At 37.0% G+C, this 14,191-nt stretch overlaps 1 protein-coding gene across 1 annotated transcript; it reads left to right on the plus strand.

Moving 5' to 3' along the window:
• The first annotated feature begins 349 nt into the window (after nucleotides 1-349).
• LOC118006714 (ankyrin repeat domain-containing protein 26-like) lies at nucleotides 350-13,104 on the plus strand. The gene is made up of 4 exons (XM_034999474.1): nucleotides 350-1,494; nucleotides 9,974-10,264; nucleotides 11,128-11,345; nucleotides 12,791-13,104. The coding sequence occupies exons 1-4, from the start codon at nucleotides 1,462-1,464 to the stop codon at nucleotides 13,089-13,091; spliced, it is 843 nt and encodes a 280-aa protein (XP_034855365.1). The 5' UTR covers nucleotides 350-1,461; the 3' UTR covers nucleotides 13,092-13,104.
• Nucleotides 13,105-14,191: the final 1,087 nt, after the last annotated feature.

Consider the following 14,191-nt stretch of genomic DNA (forward strand, 5'->3'; position numbering starts at 1 on the left):
GAACCAAAAGAAAAAAGAATATAATCAGGTGAACAGAACAGAGAAATACACTGGATCCTGTGTGTATTTGGGTCTGTTTGTTAGAAAACTACATCCCAAAATTGTAAAGAAAGAAAAACTTATATATATATATATATACAAAAATAAAATTAAATACAATGAAAGGATAGAATGTAAGTGTAAAAATGAAAGTTAAAAAAGACTTGCAGAAAGTGGTTGCTTTTCTTTTTTTTTTTATTACTAACATACAGTTTATTATTTGTTTCAGGGGTACAGATCTGTGATTCATCAGTCTTACATAATACACAGTGGTCACCACAACACATACCCTCCCCAAACGTGGTCGCTTTTCTATTTGTAGAATTGCGGCAATTCTTTTCTTAGATCTCCGGTTGAGTTCACAGGTGTTCAAAATCATTTTATACCTATCGAGTGAGTTCCGGACCACACAAAACTAAGCTCTCCTACTCCTTCACCATCGTTTTTGATTCAACTTGCTTATATTTTCTTTCTGCATTTTTTAATTATAAAATATACAGAGAAAAATATATGTCTGACTTAAAGAAGAATAAAATTAGCAATCATGCTTTTACCACTCAGATTAAAAAAAAATAAAAAGAGTTTTTTCCAATGTCTGTTGCTCCCGAAGGGCTCCCTTTCTGTTTTTTTGCTGAGTACTTAAATTTGTTCTCTGATACTCTCTCATTTAACTGTCTTTCTCTGCATTGTTTTGCAACCCTTTCACTTTGTTAACAGTGTCCTAGCCAAGATATGTGACTTCTTTCCTGAAACAGTCTCATAGACCATCACACATTATCTCTTTGCTGATTTCCTTTCTTCTAAAGCTTTGTCTCTTCATTTTTCCTCTCAACTCAGACTTTAAAGATTTTTCTTTCTTGTTTTTATGTGAGTGATCTCCTTTGATGTTTTTTGTATGTATTTTCTTTTCTTCTTGTAGACTGTGGTTAGTGGGTACCAAAATGTATTTTTGTGTCTTTTTAAAACATTCATGGATAAGTATGCTTTTCTTCTTCACCTTGGATACTGGTCTCTGGTTTATAGTCACTATTTAATAATAGATGATTCTATTAAGATACTGAAAATAAATATTAATAACTTATATATAAGAACTCTTAATATAGTTACAGTATTAATTCTGCCAGTTGTGTCACAAAAATGTTCTTCATATTTTTTACCTGAGATTATAATTTAGTTAGTATGTTCTTAAACAATGTGAGATTGGGACAAATGAGAGATCATAATTTATAGATTTGTTTATATGATAGAACATATTATCTATTTAAACAATTATTAAATATTTACTCTTAAAAAAACCTGACTTACTCATTCTATACCTTCCGCAGATTTAAGAAACTCTTAAACGTGACAAGGAGAAAGTTAAGTGAATATGAAGATGGGGAGCTTACTTTCCCTGGAAATTCAAAAACCAATCAAATTGAAATGGATAGTCAGATTGATATGCTAAAACAGAAGGTAATTTTTAATTAGTTTTGGGACTCCAAAATCATTTAATTTTGGGAAATAAGTCACTCAGTGCTTTGAGCAATGAAATGTTTTCTATTAATTTTATATACGTGCTACATTTTTTTTTTTTTGGTAACAGCTTTATTGAGATAAAATGAACGTAATATGCATATTCAAAGAGTACCACAATCAATTTTAGAACATTTTTGTCACCCTGTAAAGAAGCCCTGTACCTTTTACCTGTCACCCTATGCTAGGTTCCCCTTTCCTACTCTCCTTAGCCCTAGGGAACCACTACTTACTCTCTGTCTCTATAAATTTGCCTATTTTGGACATTTCATATCAATGGAATCACACAATATGTATCCTTTGGGACTGCCTTCTTTCATTTAGTATAGTATTTTCAAGTTATACCTATTTTGTAGCACGTGTCAGTATTTATTTCTTTTTATTGCTGAATAATATCCCAGTATACGGACATACCACATTTTATTTATTCATTTATCAGTTGGTAGACCTTTAGATTGTTTTGCTTTTTGTTAATAATGCTATTGTACACACACATGTACAAGTTTTTGTGTGAATATGTTTTCATTTCTCTTGGGTATATACTTACAAATGGAATTGCTGGGTCATATGGTAACTCTCTTTAACCTTTTCTTTTTTTTTTTTTTAACCCTTTGAGGAACTGCCACACTGTTTTTGCAGCATGGCTGCACCATTTTACATTTTCATCAGCAGTGTTTGAAGGTTCTCATTTTTCGTGATTTTTGCCAGTGTTTGTCATTATCTGTTGTTTTTATTATAGCCATCCTAGTGGGTGGGAAATGGCATCTTGTGGGGTTTTTTGTTTGTTTGAAGTTTTAAAATTCTAGTTAGTTAACATATTGGTTTCAGGAGTAGACTTTAGTGATTCATCACTTACATACAACACCCAGCGCTCATCACAACAAGTACATCATTCATCTAGCCCACCCCCCATCCACCTCCACTACAGCAACACTTAGTTTTTTCTCTATAGTTAAGAGTCTTTTATGGTTTGCCTCCCTTTCTCTTATTTTCTTCCCCCTTTCCCCTGTGTTCATCTGTTTTGTTTTTTAAATTCCACATATGAGTAAAATCATAGGGTATTTGTTTTTCTCTGACTGACTTGTTTGGCTTAGCATAATACACTTGATGAGTTCCATCAATCTTGTGGCTTTGATTTGCATTTTTCTTAAAGCTAATGATGTTGAGGGACACCTGGATGGCTCAATTAATTAAGGTCTGCCTTCCGCTCAGGTCATGACCCCAGGATCCTGGGATTGAGCCCCACATCTGGCTCCCTGCTCAGCAGGGAGCCTGCTTCTCCCTCTCCCTCTGCAGCTCCCACTGCTTGTTCTCTCTCTCTCTCTATCAAAGAAAGAAATAAAACGTTAGAAAAAAAACTAAACAAAAACTAATGATGTTGAGTATCTCATCTTTTTATGTGGTTATTATCCATTTCTATATATATCTTCCTTAACGAATGAATCAGTTCTTTTGACCATTTCTTTATTGGATTGTCTTTTCATTATTTTAAGAGTTATTTATATATATCCTAAATACAAATCCCTTATCAGATATAGGCTTTTTAAATATTTTCTCTTAGTAGCTTGCTTTTTCACTTTCTTGATGGTGACATTTGAAGCAAAGAAGTTTTTGATTTTGATGAAATATACTTAATCTGTTTTTATCTTCTGCTGTCCTAAGAAACCATTGCCAAATCCAGTCACAAATGATATGTTTTTTTCTAAGAGTTTTATAATTTTAGCTCTCATATTTGGAGTTGATTTTGTATATATGCTATGAGGTAGAGGTCTAATTTTATTACTTTGTCCCACTACCATTTGTTAAAAAGACTATTCTTATTCCATTTAATTGACACCCTTGTTGAAAATCAATTCACCATAATGTGACAGTTTATTTTTAGATTGTCAGTTCTAATACATTTATCTATATGACTATCCTTATGTCACTGCCCAATCAAATTTTATGAGAATTCTTCCCTAGTCGTCTTGCAAATTTACCACTCACTTCTGTACTAATAAAAGTGTAGTAGAACTTAACTTTACTCCTGTAGAAATTTTTTGCTTCTTGAAGGAGGCTTTTACCAGCTTATCCCTTGCTGACTCCATGATGTGATGAGAAGTCAGACTCAAAAAGATAGAGTCCTGTTTCTTTTCTCCATTCATATCTTGAGTCACTCACTCAGTGCCTCCCATATCCATTTCCATCAAATCTTGGTCATAGGATCTGCTGTCTACTCGTTACTTCATTATATTTTATTAACTTAATATAAAGCATAGACTTATCCATAAATTTCACCATCCAGGAAAGAAAAGATGAACTCTGGGCTGTCAGCTTTCCTGTTTTGAAATCTTGGTAATCCATCATCTTGTAATTCACAATTAGATACTATTTTGACCTGGTTCTTCTGTATAACACAGGTGGTGATCCTCTTCTTGGCACAGATCCTACATTCTCAGAATACAGTTGTCTGTATCCATCTTCTTTTACTTTAAATAGAAAGGTATGTTCTTTAATAGCTCAATAAATAATTAATGGAATAAATATTTCATTACATTATTTCAAGAATACAGCTATAGAAATATCAGGTAGTATTTAATTGAGTTATCGCAGACAAATAGTAGATTAGCAATTTGAATGCCATAAATTTTCAAAGCAGTTTGTATGATATGGGAAAGCAGTGTGATACAACATAAAGATGAGATGGTTTTACTTACCTCCCCACATAAACAAGCTTGGAGTAAGATAAAGGAGAAATTATATTTAACTAATTATTTTTTTAAAGATTTTATTTATTTATCTGACAGAGAGACAGCAAGAGAGGGAACACAAGCAGGGGGAGTGGGAGAGGGAGAAGCAGGCTTCCCGTGGAGCAGGAAAGCTGATGCGGGCTCCATCCCAGGATGCTGGTATTATAACCTGAGCTGAAGGCACATGCTTGATGGCTGAGCCACCCAGGCACCACCTATATTTAATTTAAATAGTGCCTATGGACAGTACATTTGGTTTGCTACTGAAAAGATTAAAAATGATTCCATAATGTTCTCTTTATTTCCTCATTGAGGAAAGGAGATTGAAGATTGAGTATTAGATTGATTAAAAAATACCCAAAGCTGGCTGTCTCTTTTAGAATTTCAGTTAATGCAGATCAGGTAAAAGGTCCAATTTTAGTTATTAAACTATTCCTAGTTTTCCAGCTGTTATCCTTCCAGTCATATTGTCTTTCTGCTTGCCGGTCTTTCTTCTCCCCTAACTTGAGGGGAAAATCTATAGAGGCATTCTTGCGTACTTGTAATAATTTGTAATTGAAGCGTATCTTAGAAAAATGTCTTAAGAGAAAGGAAGATGGAGGCAGAGTAAGAGGAGCCTAGGTTCACCTAATACCTGAAGACTGACAGAACAAACTCCACAACTAAAGAGAGGGAAGAGGACACATCGAAGAGGGTAGAAGTACAGAGATGTGGTTTAGAAGAGAAACAGATTGTGGCTGCTATAGAGGGAGAGATTCATGGTCATAGAGAAGGGCAGGCGAGGCGTACATGGAAATGCACAAAGATAACGTTTCTTCATACCCACTGGCTTGGAGGATGAGAGGGGCTGAATTTCATGAGTTCTTACAACGAGGGGGGCTTAAAGCCTGGAATTCTAAAGGTCATCAGGCTTAGCTGGGATAGAGCCTGTAGGGGACTGTGCTGCTCTTGGAGAGAAGGCAGGTAAACAACCCGGGAGCATACAGCACGGAAACAGTGATCTGAACAGTGCCTGGGGCATACAGTGGGGAGATTACTCACTCTTCTCAGAGCATGTCCCTGAGAGGCAGTGTTCACGGAAATACTTCTCTAGGAACAAAGGAACCGGCTGGTACCATTTCCCTCCACTGCCCCTCAGCAGAAACAGAGCCTCTTGTGGGAAGTGGTGCAGCTCTGACACTGGCTGCCTAATTTGCTTACACCAAACCATCCCCTTGCACTCCAGTGGAACTGCCCTGATCAATCATTCTTGCCTCAGTTCCAGCAAAGCAGGCCTTCCCCCCCACTCCCCCAGAAGACCCCTGCCCACACTATGTCTCCTGAACAGATTCAGGAGGGCCACAGTTCCAGTGGAGGTGGTGACAGGTCTCATTTCACAAGCACACCAGAGCACACCGAATTTAAAAGTTGCTACATTCCAGCCAGGTACCAAACACTGCCCACAGCAGGTGGGGAGAGCCTCTGCAGATGACTGGCCTAAAGGATAGAGCAGCCAGAACACAACAGCAGAGTACATGCAGCACACACTGCGGACACTACCCTAAGTGCCAGACCCTGGGCACTACATGACGTCTTTTTCATGAGTCCATTACTTTCAGGAGCAGGTGACATAACTGGCTTTTCTAACACAGAGAAGCTGGTAGAGACGTAGACAAAATGAGAAAAGAGGAATTTATCTGAAAAGAAAGAACAGGATAAGGCCATGGGGCCAGAGATTTAAGTGAGACCGATATAAATATCATGCCTGATTGAGGATTTAAAGCAGTGATCATAAGGATACTCACTGGAGTTGAGAAAAGAATGAGAGACATCAGTGAGACCCTTACAACAGAGATAAAAGAATTAAAAAAGAATCAGAGATGAAGAGTGCAATAAATGAGATTAGAAACATACCTGATGCAATGAACAGCAGGCTGGAAGAAGCAGAACAAATTAATGATCTAGAAGACAAAGTAATGGAAAGCAATAAAGCTGAAGAAGGGAGAGAAAGAAGAATTATGCAAAATGAGACAAGACCTCGGGAACTCAGTGACTCCATCAAAAGTAATATTTGTAGTGTAGGAGTCCCACTAGAAGAGAGAGAAAAGGGGTAAGAAAATTTATTTCAAGAAATAATAACAGAAAACTTCCCTAATCTGGGGAAAGCAACAGACATCAAGATGTAGGAGGCAGAGAAAACTCCCATCAAAATCAGCAAAAGCAGGCCAACACGAAGATACAGTATAATTAAATTTGCAAAATATACTGATAAAGAAAACATCTTAAAAGCAGGAAAACAAGTCAGTAACTTACAGGGGAAACCCCTTAAGGCTATCAGGAATATTTGCAACAGAAACTTTGCAAGCCAGATGGGAGTGGCATGATATTATTCAACATGGTGAATGGGAAAATCTGTAACCAAGAATACTCTATCCAGCAAGCCTATTACTCTGAATAGAAGGAGAGAGAGAGTTTCCCAGACAAAAATTAAAGACTCTCTTTGTGGCCTGAGCTTCCTCATAAGTTGGAGGGTGAAATTCCAAGTAAGCAGCCTTAAATACAGAGCAAGGCAGAAGCTCTATTGCCTCTGTAACCTAGCCTTGGAATACACACAGCATCACATTCACCATATTCTGTTTGTTAGGAGATAAGTCACTAAGATTGGCCCATGGTCTTTTTATTTATTTATTTTTAATAGAATGAATATTTAAAAACCTATGGACACATTTAAAAACCAGCATATTTTTGTATTCCTCCAACATGAAAAATACACTCACCTCCTCCCACAAATCTGTTATCATGGCATTAGGTTCAGGCTTGAATCCAAGATCTTACCATTTTAATCAGGAGCAGTGGGGTTAAGGTGTCTGAATTATAGTCCCTTGAGTTCAAGTCCTCTCAATATGAAGACTTGAGAATTAAAGTGACAGTTCTCTACCACTCAAAATGCAGGATGCGGATAACCTGCTAAGGACTCTCCCATTCAGAAAGAAGATGGGAAGCACGCTAGTCCATAGCAGTTTTGAAATATAGCCTGAAGCATGCTGTCAGTTCTTTAGTTAGGACTTAGTCCTAACCATGGGAATACTTCTCCATGGCTCTTTGCTTTACTCTTTGAGCTCTTGGTTCTGTCCTTTTCATAAGGAATGACCTGTGTTTTTAACTGTTTTTTCAGCCTGCTTCCTCCCTGTGGGACATCTAAGACCCAAAGGCCTATTTTCAGCTTGTACTATCTTGGTCTCTATTAGTCCAAGCTCGCAAACAGTGTTTTTGCTCCTCTAATTCTCGTCACTTTTTTTTTTTTTTTGAAGATTTTATTTATTTGACAGAGAGATAGAGAGCACAAGTAGGCAGAGAGGCACACAGAGGGAGAGGGAGAAGCAGGCTCCCTGCGGAGCAGGGAGCCCGATGTGGAACTCGATCCCAGGACCCTGGGATCTTGACCTGAGCTGAAGACAGCCACTTAACTGACTGAGCTACCCAGGTGCCCCTATAATTCTCTTCACTTTTTGAGTTTTCTGTGAATATTATTGGAGTTCATGCCATTAGAAAAGCCATTCTCCTGGGTCTTTTTGAGATAAGCTTTTCACCTCAGGTTACCTGTAAACCTCTTATTTGACAATGCCTTTAAAGTTCTTATACACTTAAGATCCTTAAAGAAATTGGAGGCACACCTTGAATCCTTCCGAGGTCTTAATAAAGGGTTTTATAGTCTTGGCTTCATCCATAGAGCATGTTTTCCTCGATTTACTCTTAACCCAGAAGCCATTTATTTTAGCATTATTTGACAATTCAGCATGTGGAGAGGCTGTAAATGAGAAACAGATATTTGAACCCAGTAAATACCGGTTCCTTCATATTGAATAATGTTTCTTTAGCTTATCTCCCCTATGAGTTTCCTTTCAAGTGGTTTGTGGCATGAGTTCCTTTCCCTCTAGTGTCATTTTCTTCACTTGTCTAGAAACATTTGCTGTAAGCCTCTTCAAGGGCCATCAGGTTTCCACTAACAGTTTCTTGGAAGCCCTTTTGGTTTTCATTCTTACTCTTCTCTACATCCTTTCAGGTTCCACCTACCTCCTGGTTCAAAGGAGGTTTATTTTTAGTTTGTTTTGTTTTTAATGGCAGCACCCCATTTTTAATATCAGTATCTGTGCCAGTTATTTATTGCTGCATACTCAACATCTCAAAACCCAGTGGCTCAAAACAGCATTTATCTTGTTCACACATCTTTAGACAAGGCTGAGTAAGGCCAACTCATTTCTTCTTCATTTGGCATCACCTGGGATGACTGGAAGCTGGGAACTAGAATCATCTAAAACTTTGTTCTTGTTCATGCACATATTTGGCTGTTGAGGCTGCCTTTTGACTAGGATGTTAGCTGGGGCAGTCTCAGCTGCAGTATCTGCATGAAGACTCACTAGGTGGCCTGGGCTTTCCCACAACAGCTGGATGCTAAGGGTGAGCTTCCGTAGAAAAAGTCAGATGGAGGCTATCTCACATTTTGTAACCTAGCCTTAAAAATCACACAGCAGTTCTGCCATATTCTATTCACTAAAAACCAGTTACTAAGGCCAGCACATATTAAGGGGGAGGGCGGATTGTCATGGGAGAAGTGTCAAAGAATTTATAAAACCACCACATCCATTCACCTTGTCTTACCAATCATATCTAAAGGAAAGAAGTTCTTCCCAATTCAGCATCACTGAAACTCCATAAGTTTTTTGGTTTTTGTCTTATTTTGTGGGATGTAACAAAGGATTATAATACTCTTGAATTAAGGTTTTTTGTTTTGTTTTGTTTTGGTCCAAAAATGTATGGATCATCTCACTAAATTTTTTTACTAAGAGATGCGATTTCTCAACCTTGGAAATCATTTTTTCTCAGAATGCAATTCAGATTAGCATAAAACATTTGTAATTCAGAAAAAGGCTTATGGCATTAAAATCAGTCTTCATAGATTCATTAATTAGAGTTTTATTTTCAAAGTCTTATTTTGGTAAGCATTTATTTGCTGAGACCTACATAAGTCAATATGATATTCCTAAAACTTCTATAAAAATTATGGAGTACCAGGGCACCTGGGTGGCACAGTCAGTTAAGTGTCTGCCTTTGGCTCGGGTCGTGATCCTGGCATGCTGGGATTGAGCCCCACGCTGGGCTCCGTGCTCAGTGGGGAGTCTGCTTTTCCCTCCCCCTGCTCTTTCACTCTTGATCTCTTGCTCTCTCTCCCTCTCAAATAAATAAATAAAATCTTTTAAAAACTTATGGAGTGTTAAGATGAGGGGGAAGGGTTAAGGGACTTTCTACTAAGAGATGACTTACAGTTATTTTATGGAGGAAAGATCTGAAACAATCATAGAAAAATGAAAGTATAAATGTGTGGTAAAGAGAACGATAGCAGAGATCTCTTTTAGTAACTACTAGTGGTTTTAATTTTGTTCTTGAATTTCTGAGTTATTTGAGGTTCCACATTCCAAGACTCTACTTACAACATAGATAACATTTTGTTGAAAATGAATTTATTTTAAAATTTGAGCACCTGGCTGGCTCTGTCAGTAGAGCGTGTGACTCTTGATCTTGGGGGTTGTGAGTTCGAGCCCCGTGTTTGGTGTAGAGACTTAAAAATAAAATCTTTAAAAAAATTTTTGGTCATAGTTTTGCATTAGACTATTTTCACTCTACTTCCAAACTGTATTATTTTATTCATGCAGGTTGATGATCTTACAGCAAAACTGGAAACTGCATCTTCAAAATGTCTATACCTGGATGCAAACAACCAGCTTCTTACCCAGGAGTTAACATCTATGAAGGAAATGCAGAAGAAATACGAAAAACTAAAGAAGAATAAAAAGAAGTTGGAACAACAAGTAGTAAACCTCAGAAGTCATGCAGAATTCAGTATGGTAGAATACAGTAAAATAGAACAATATAAACGGGAGCTTGAAGAAAGAACAAGATTGGACATAACAGAAAAATTAAAAGAAGCCAATCTATTTTTCCAGGTTAATTTATTGATCTGTATTATGCTTTAATCATTTCACTACAAGTTACATTTTGGTTATATGCGTTGTATAGTTTTCCTCTACTTCCTTTATAGCAATTTGGTAAATTTCTGGAAGCATTTGTTCCTTCTCTTTAAAAATTTCAGTTTTCATCATTATTCTCAGTAAATTGATTTTTCAGAATGATTCACAGTAGAGAATCATTTTATTTTTTAAGATCAGTTGGTATAAGAGAAGACTATTGACTGGAAAAGAAAAAATGGTGTTTTAAAAATTTTAACCATGGGGTGTCTGGGTGGCTCAGTTGGTTGAGCAGCTCAGGCTCATGAAATCAAGCCCAGCATGGAGCCTACTTAAAAATAAAGAAAAAATTGTACCATACTTGGATTATTTTTTTTTTAAGATATTTATTTATTTATTTATTTAGAACGCACGGGTGAGGGAATGCACAGAGGGAGAGAGAGAATCCCAGGCAGACTCCATGCTGAGTATGACACAGGGCTTTATCTCATGACCCTGAGATCACGATTGAACAGAAACCAGGAGTCGGGCGCTTAATCGACTAAGCCAGCCAGGCACCCCCTGTACTTGGATTATTCTTAAGTTGTATTGTTCACTTTTTTAAAGTTGTAAATGATTCTATTTTTCTCTGAATTACCAGATTGCATGAGTTCTAATATAAGAATGATTGAACTTTATCATTCAGATTTAATTCAGTTGACATTGATGATAAATATTTTACGCTTCAGCTTTTTCACATTTACAATTGCTCTCTGAATCAATGACTCAAAACTAAAGGAAAGAAATATACTATAATTACCCAGATTACAACATTTTAAAAGTATGCTTTTAATTTGCTTTAGACACAAGTAGCATCTCAAGAACGCTTAGGACAGTTAAGAGAAACTAATAATGCTTCAATAAGAAATCAAATGGAACTCAGAATTAAAGAACTGGAATTTGAATTATCCAGAATGAAAAGTTCTCAAGAAGATTTTAATAAAACAGAATTGGAAAAATACAAGCAACTCTACCTAGAAGAATTAAAAGTTCGAATGTCATTGACAAATGAACTGAACAAGTAAGTTAAAACAGAATCACAGAAAATAGATTTAGCTTGTTAATTTGCCTCTAAAGTGTAATTTTTATGGAGCCAGGTTCATGAGATGAGTAGTAAGTGAAAGCCAACTAGATAGTTTCATTTTGGAAAATGATGTTTGTAAAAGAACTTACCTTTGAAATGTTCATCCAAGACAGTTTGCATCTCTCCTCCTTCTTTTGGTTTTACGTGATTTTATTTTTTTCCCCTTAATATTTTCAGTTAATCTGATCTCCTAGTCTTTAAGCTAATTTTTAGAAGCTTTATAATTTAGACAGCATGTTATTATAAAATTGTTTGTCAGAATTGCCCTAAATAGAAATGAGTTTATTAATATTAGTGAGTTTATTTTTGGAAGAATACATCTGTAACCCAACTGCACATCCTGGCAGCTTGGTAAATTTACTTTTTTGATTGTGATTTTTGTTATTATTACCAAATAGAGGGTGCTTTGAAACAAACTGTTCTTTATAGTTTTTCTACCTTACATAAAAGTATACATGTGAAATACAAAAAGATTCCCCTAGGGGCCGAAAGGCAGTATAATTCCCAAAGTGGCTAAAAAAAGCACCATGGTGGACATGAGAAGGGGCTGGGTGAAAGACAGAAAGGGTAGATTCCACCTCCAGTACCCTGGTAGCTGTGTTATAACCTAATTGGCTCTGGAGCTGTTTTATTTCTTTCTGATCACAACTCTGCCATCTAGCAATTGTTGATCTAAATTATTCCTCAGTGCCAAATGCTCAATTTCTCTGAGGTAATGAGTGAAATGTGCAAGAGTGGTGAAAGCCAATGCTTGAAAATGTCTTTGAGGGATGGTTTATTTTTATTTTTATTTTAAAGATTTTATGTATTTATTTGACAGAGAGCGAGCGAGTGAGCTCAAGCAGGGGGAGCGGCAGGCAGAGGTTGAGGGAAAAGCAGGGGCTCGATTCCAGGACTCTGGGGTCATGACCTGAGCCGAAGGCAGATGGTTAACTGACTGAGCACCCAGCCCCCCAGGATGGTTTTATATTTTTATATCTCTAAACTGGTTTACTAAATAGAAGTATATGTAATGGCATCCTGGTTTACTAAATATAAGTATGTGTAATGGCATCCTCAAGAATCTTGTTAAGTCCAGCCATTCCAGAAGGCAGCAGGTATTACCTGTTAAGCCATGTGCATCACTAATAGCCATTTCTGTCCTTCCTTAATTTGAATTACTTGTTAGTTAGGAATCCTCTAGAAATATATGTCCTTCTTTAGAGCAATTTTAAACCTATCATTATATATTGTAGGTCTGCTCTGTCACATTTTCAGTGTTAAAACACTGTTTAATGGCACATTCTGTTTACTATTATGGAAACTTTAAAAAAATGCAAGTCACTTAGGAATGATTTGGGGAGAAATGAAATACTAAGCATTGTGTTTTGTAATCTTAACAGGACTAATGAAAAGCTGGCAGAGACCAGTACCAAACTTCTGGTGGAGACACAGCAAAAAAAGTCTTTGATTAATACTATTACTATGAGACCTGTCCTAGAATTGCCTTCTGTTAGAAATATGAATAATAGTTCACTGTTCAATAGATATGTTGCTCCGAGAGAAAACCTAGTGATTCCTACCTCAAGCTCATGGCCTACAAAGAATGGCATTGAGACTTTCTTGACCAAGGTTAGTTATCTTTTTTCCCTTGGGTTTCAGATTTCTGATATAATTTTTGTTTTTAATTTGGTAAAATTCTGAGTTGTTTAACTAACACATACTAAGTAAAAGTCATAATTATATGCGCTAATAAAGAAATGAGACAAATTTTATGACTATTTTTAGTTCCTGGAGCTCTTACTTTCAAGAGATACCTATTATTAACTTTATTTAATAAATATAACTAAACTGACATTTTACTATTTTTTAAAGATTTTATTTATTTCATTTTATTTTTTTGAAGATTTTATTTATTTATTTGACAGAGACCCAATGAGAGAGGGAACACAAGCAGGGCGAGTGGGAGAGGGAGAAGCAGGCTTCCCGCGGAGCAGGGAGCCCAATGCGGGGCTCAATCCCAAGACCCTGAGATCATGACTTGAGCAGAAGGCAGACGCTTAGCAAATGAGCCATCCAGGCGCCCCTATAGATTTTATTATTTTAGAGAGAGAGAGTGCACAAGAGGGAGAGAGAGCATAAGAATTTCAAGCAGACTCCCCACTGAGCGTGGAACCCTACGTAGGGCCCAGTCTCATGACCTATTTTCTTACTTGAGAGTACATTCTTAATTGCTTTCTTACTTATAGCATTTTTTTTTTACTTATACCACTACTATTTCAAGTTTTACAAAATGTCTTGTTGAGCAGTTGTAGAGCATTTTCTAAATAGCTAAATCAAGCAAATACTTGATTTTTATTTTTATTTTTTTCGAGAGGGAGTGCAAGCAGGGGTGAGGAGCAGAGGGTAAAGCAGGCTCCATGCTCAGTGCAGAGCCCGATGTAGGACTCAGTCTCACAACCCTGAGATCATGACTTGAGCCAAAATCAAGATCAGACACTTAACTGTGACTGAGCCACTCAGATGCCCCACAATTTGAATTTTTATAAAGAAGTTCACATATATCTACCTGGCCATCACTTGAATGACTGATGACTAAGATGGGAATGATAGGGAGTCTTTAAATAGCAGCTAGTTTCCTTTGTGTATCATTGTTATTAAAATATCCATTTCGGGTTGCCTGGGTGGCTCAGTCATTCAGCGTCTGCCTTTGGTTTGGGTCATGATCCCAGGGTCCTGGGATTGAGCCCCGCATCAGGCTCCCTGCTCCGCGGGAGGCTTGCTTCTCCCTCTCCCACTCACCC

Source organism: Mirounga leonina, unplaced genomic scaffold (genome assembly GCF_011800145.1).
Source record: "Mirounga leonina isolate KUSES-001 unplaced genomic scaffold, KU_Mleo_1.0 Mir_98285, whole genome shotgun sequence".
Taxonomy (NCBI): domain Eukaryota; kingdom Metazoa; phylum Chordata; class Mammalia; order Carnivora; family Phocidae; genus Mirounga; species Mirounga leonina.

Excerpts from the sequence above, each read along its gene's own strand:
- LOC118006714 (XM_034999474.1), top strand. The coding sequence starts at position 1,462 with ATGGATAGTCAGATTGATATGCTAAAACAGAAG. Across the intron at positions 10,265-11,127 it reads AAGCCAATCTATTTTTCCAG|ACACAAGTAGCATCTCAAGA; the intron begins GTTAATTTATTG and ends AATTTGCTTTAG. Across the intron at positions 11,346-12,790 it reads TTGACAAATGAACTGAACAA|GACTAATGAAAAGCTGGCAG; the intron begins GTAAGTTAAAAC and ends TAATCTTAACAG.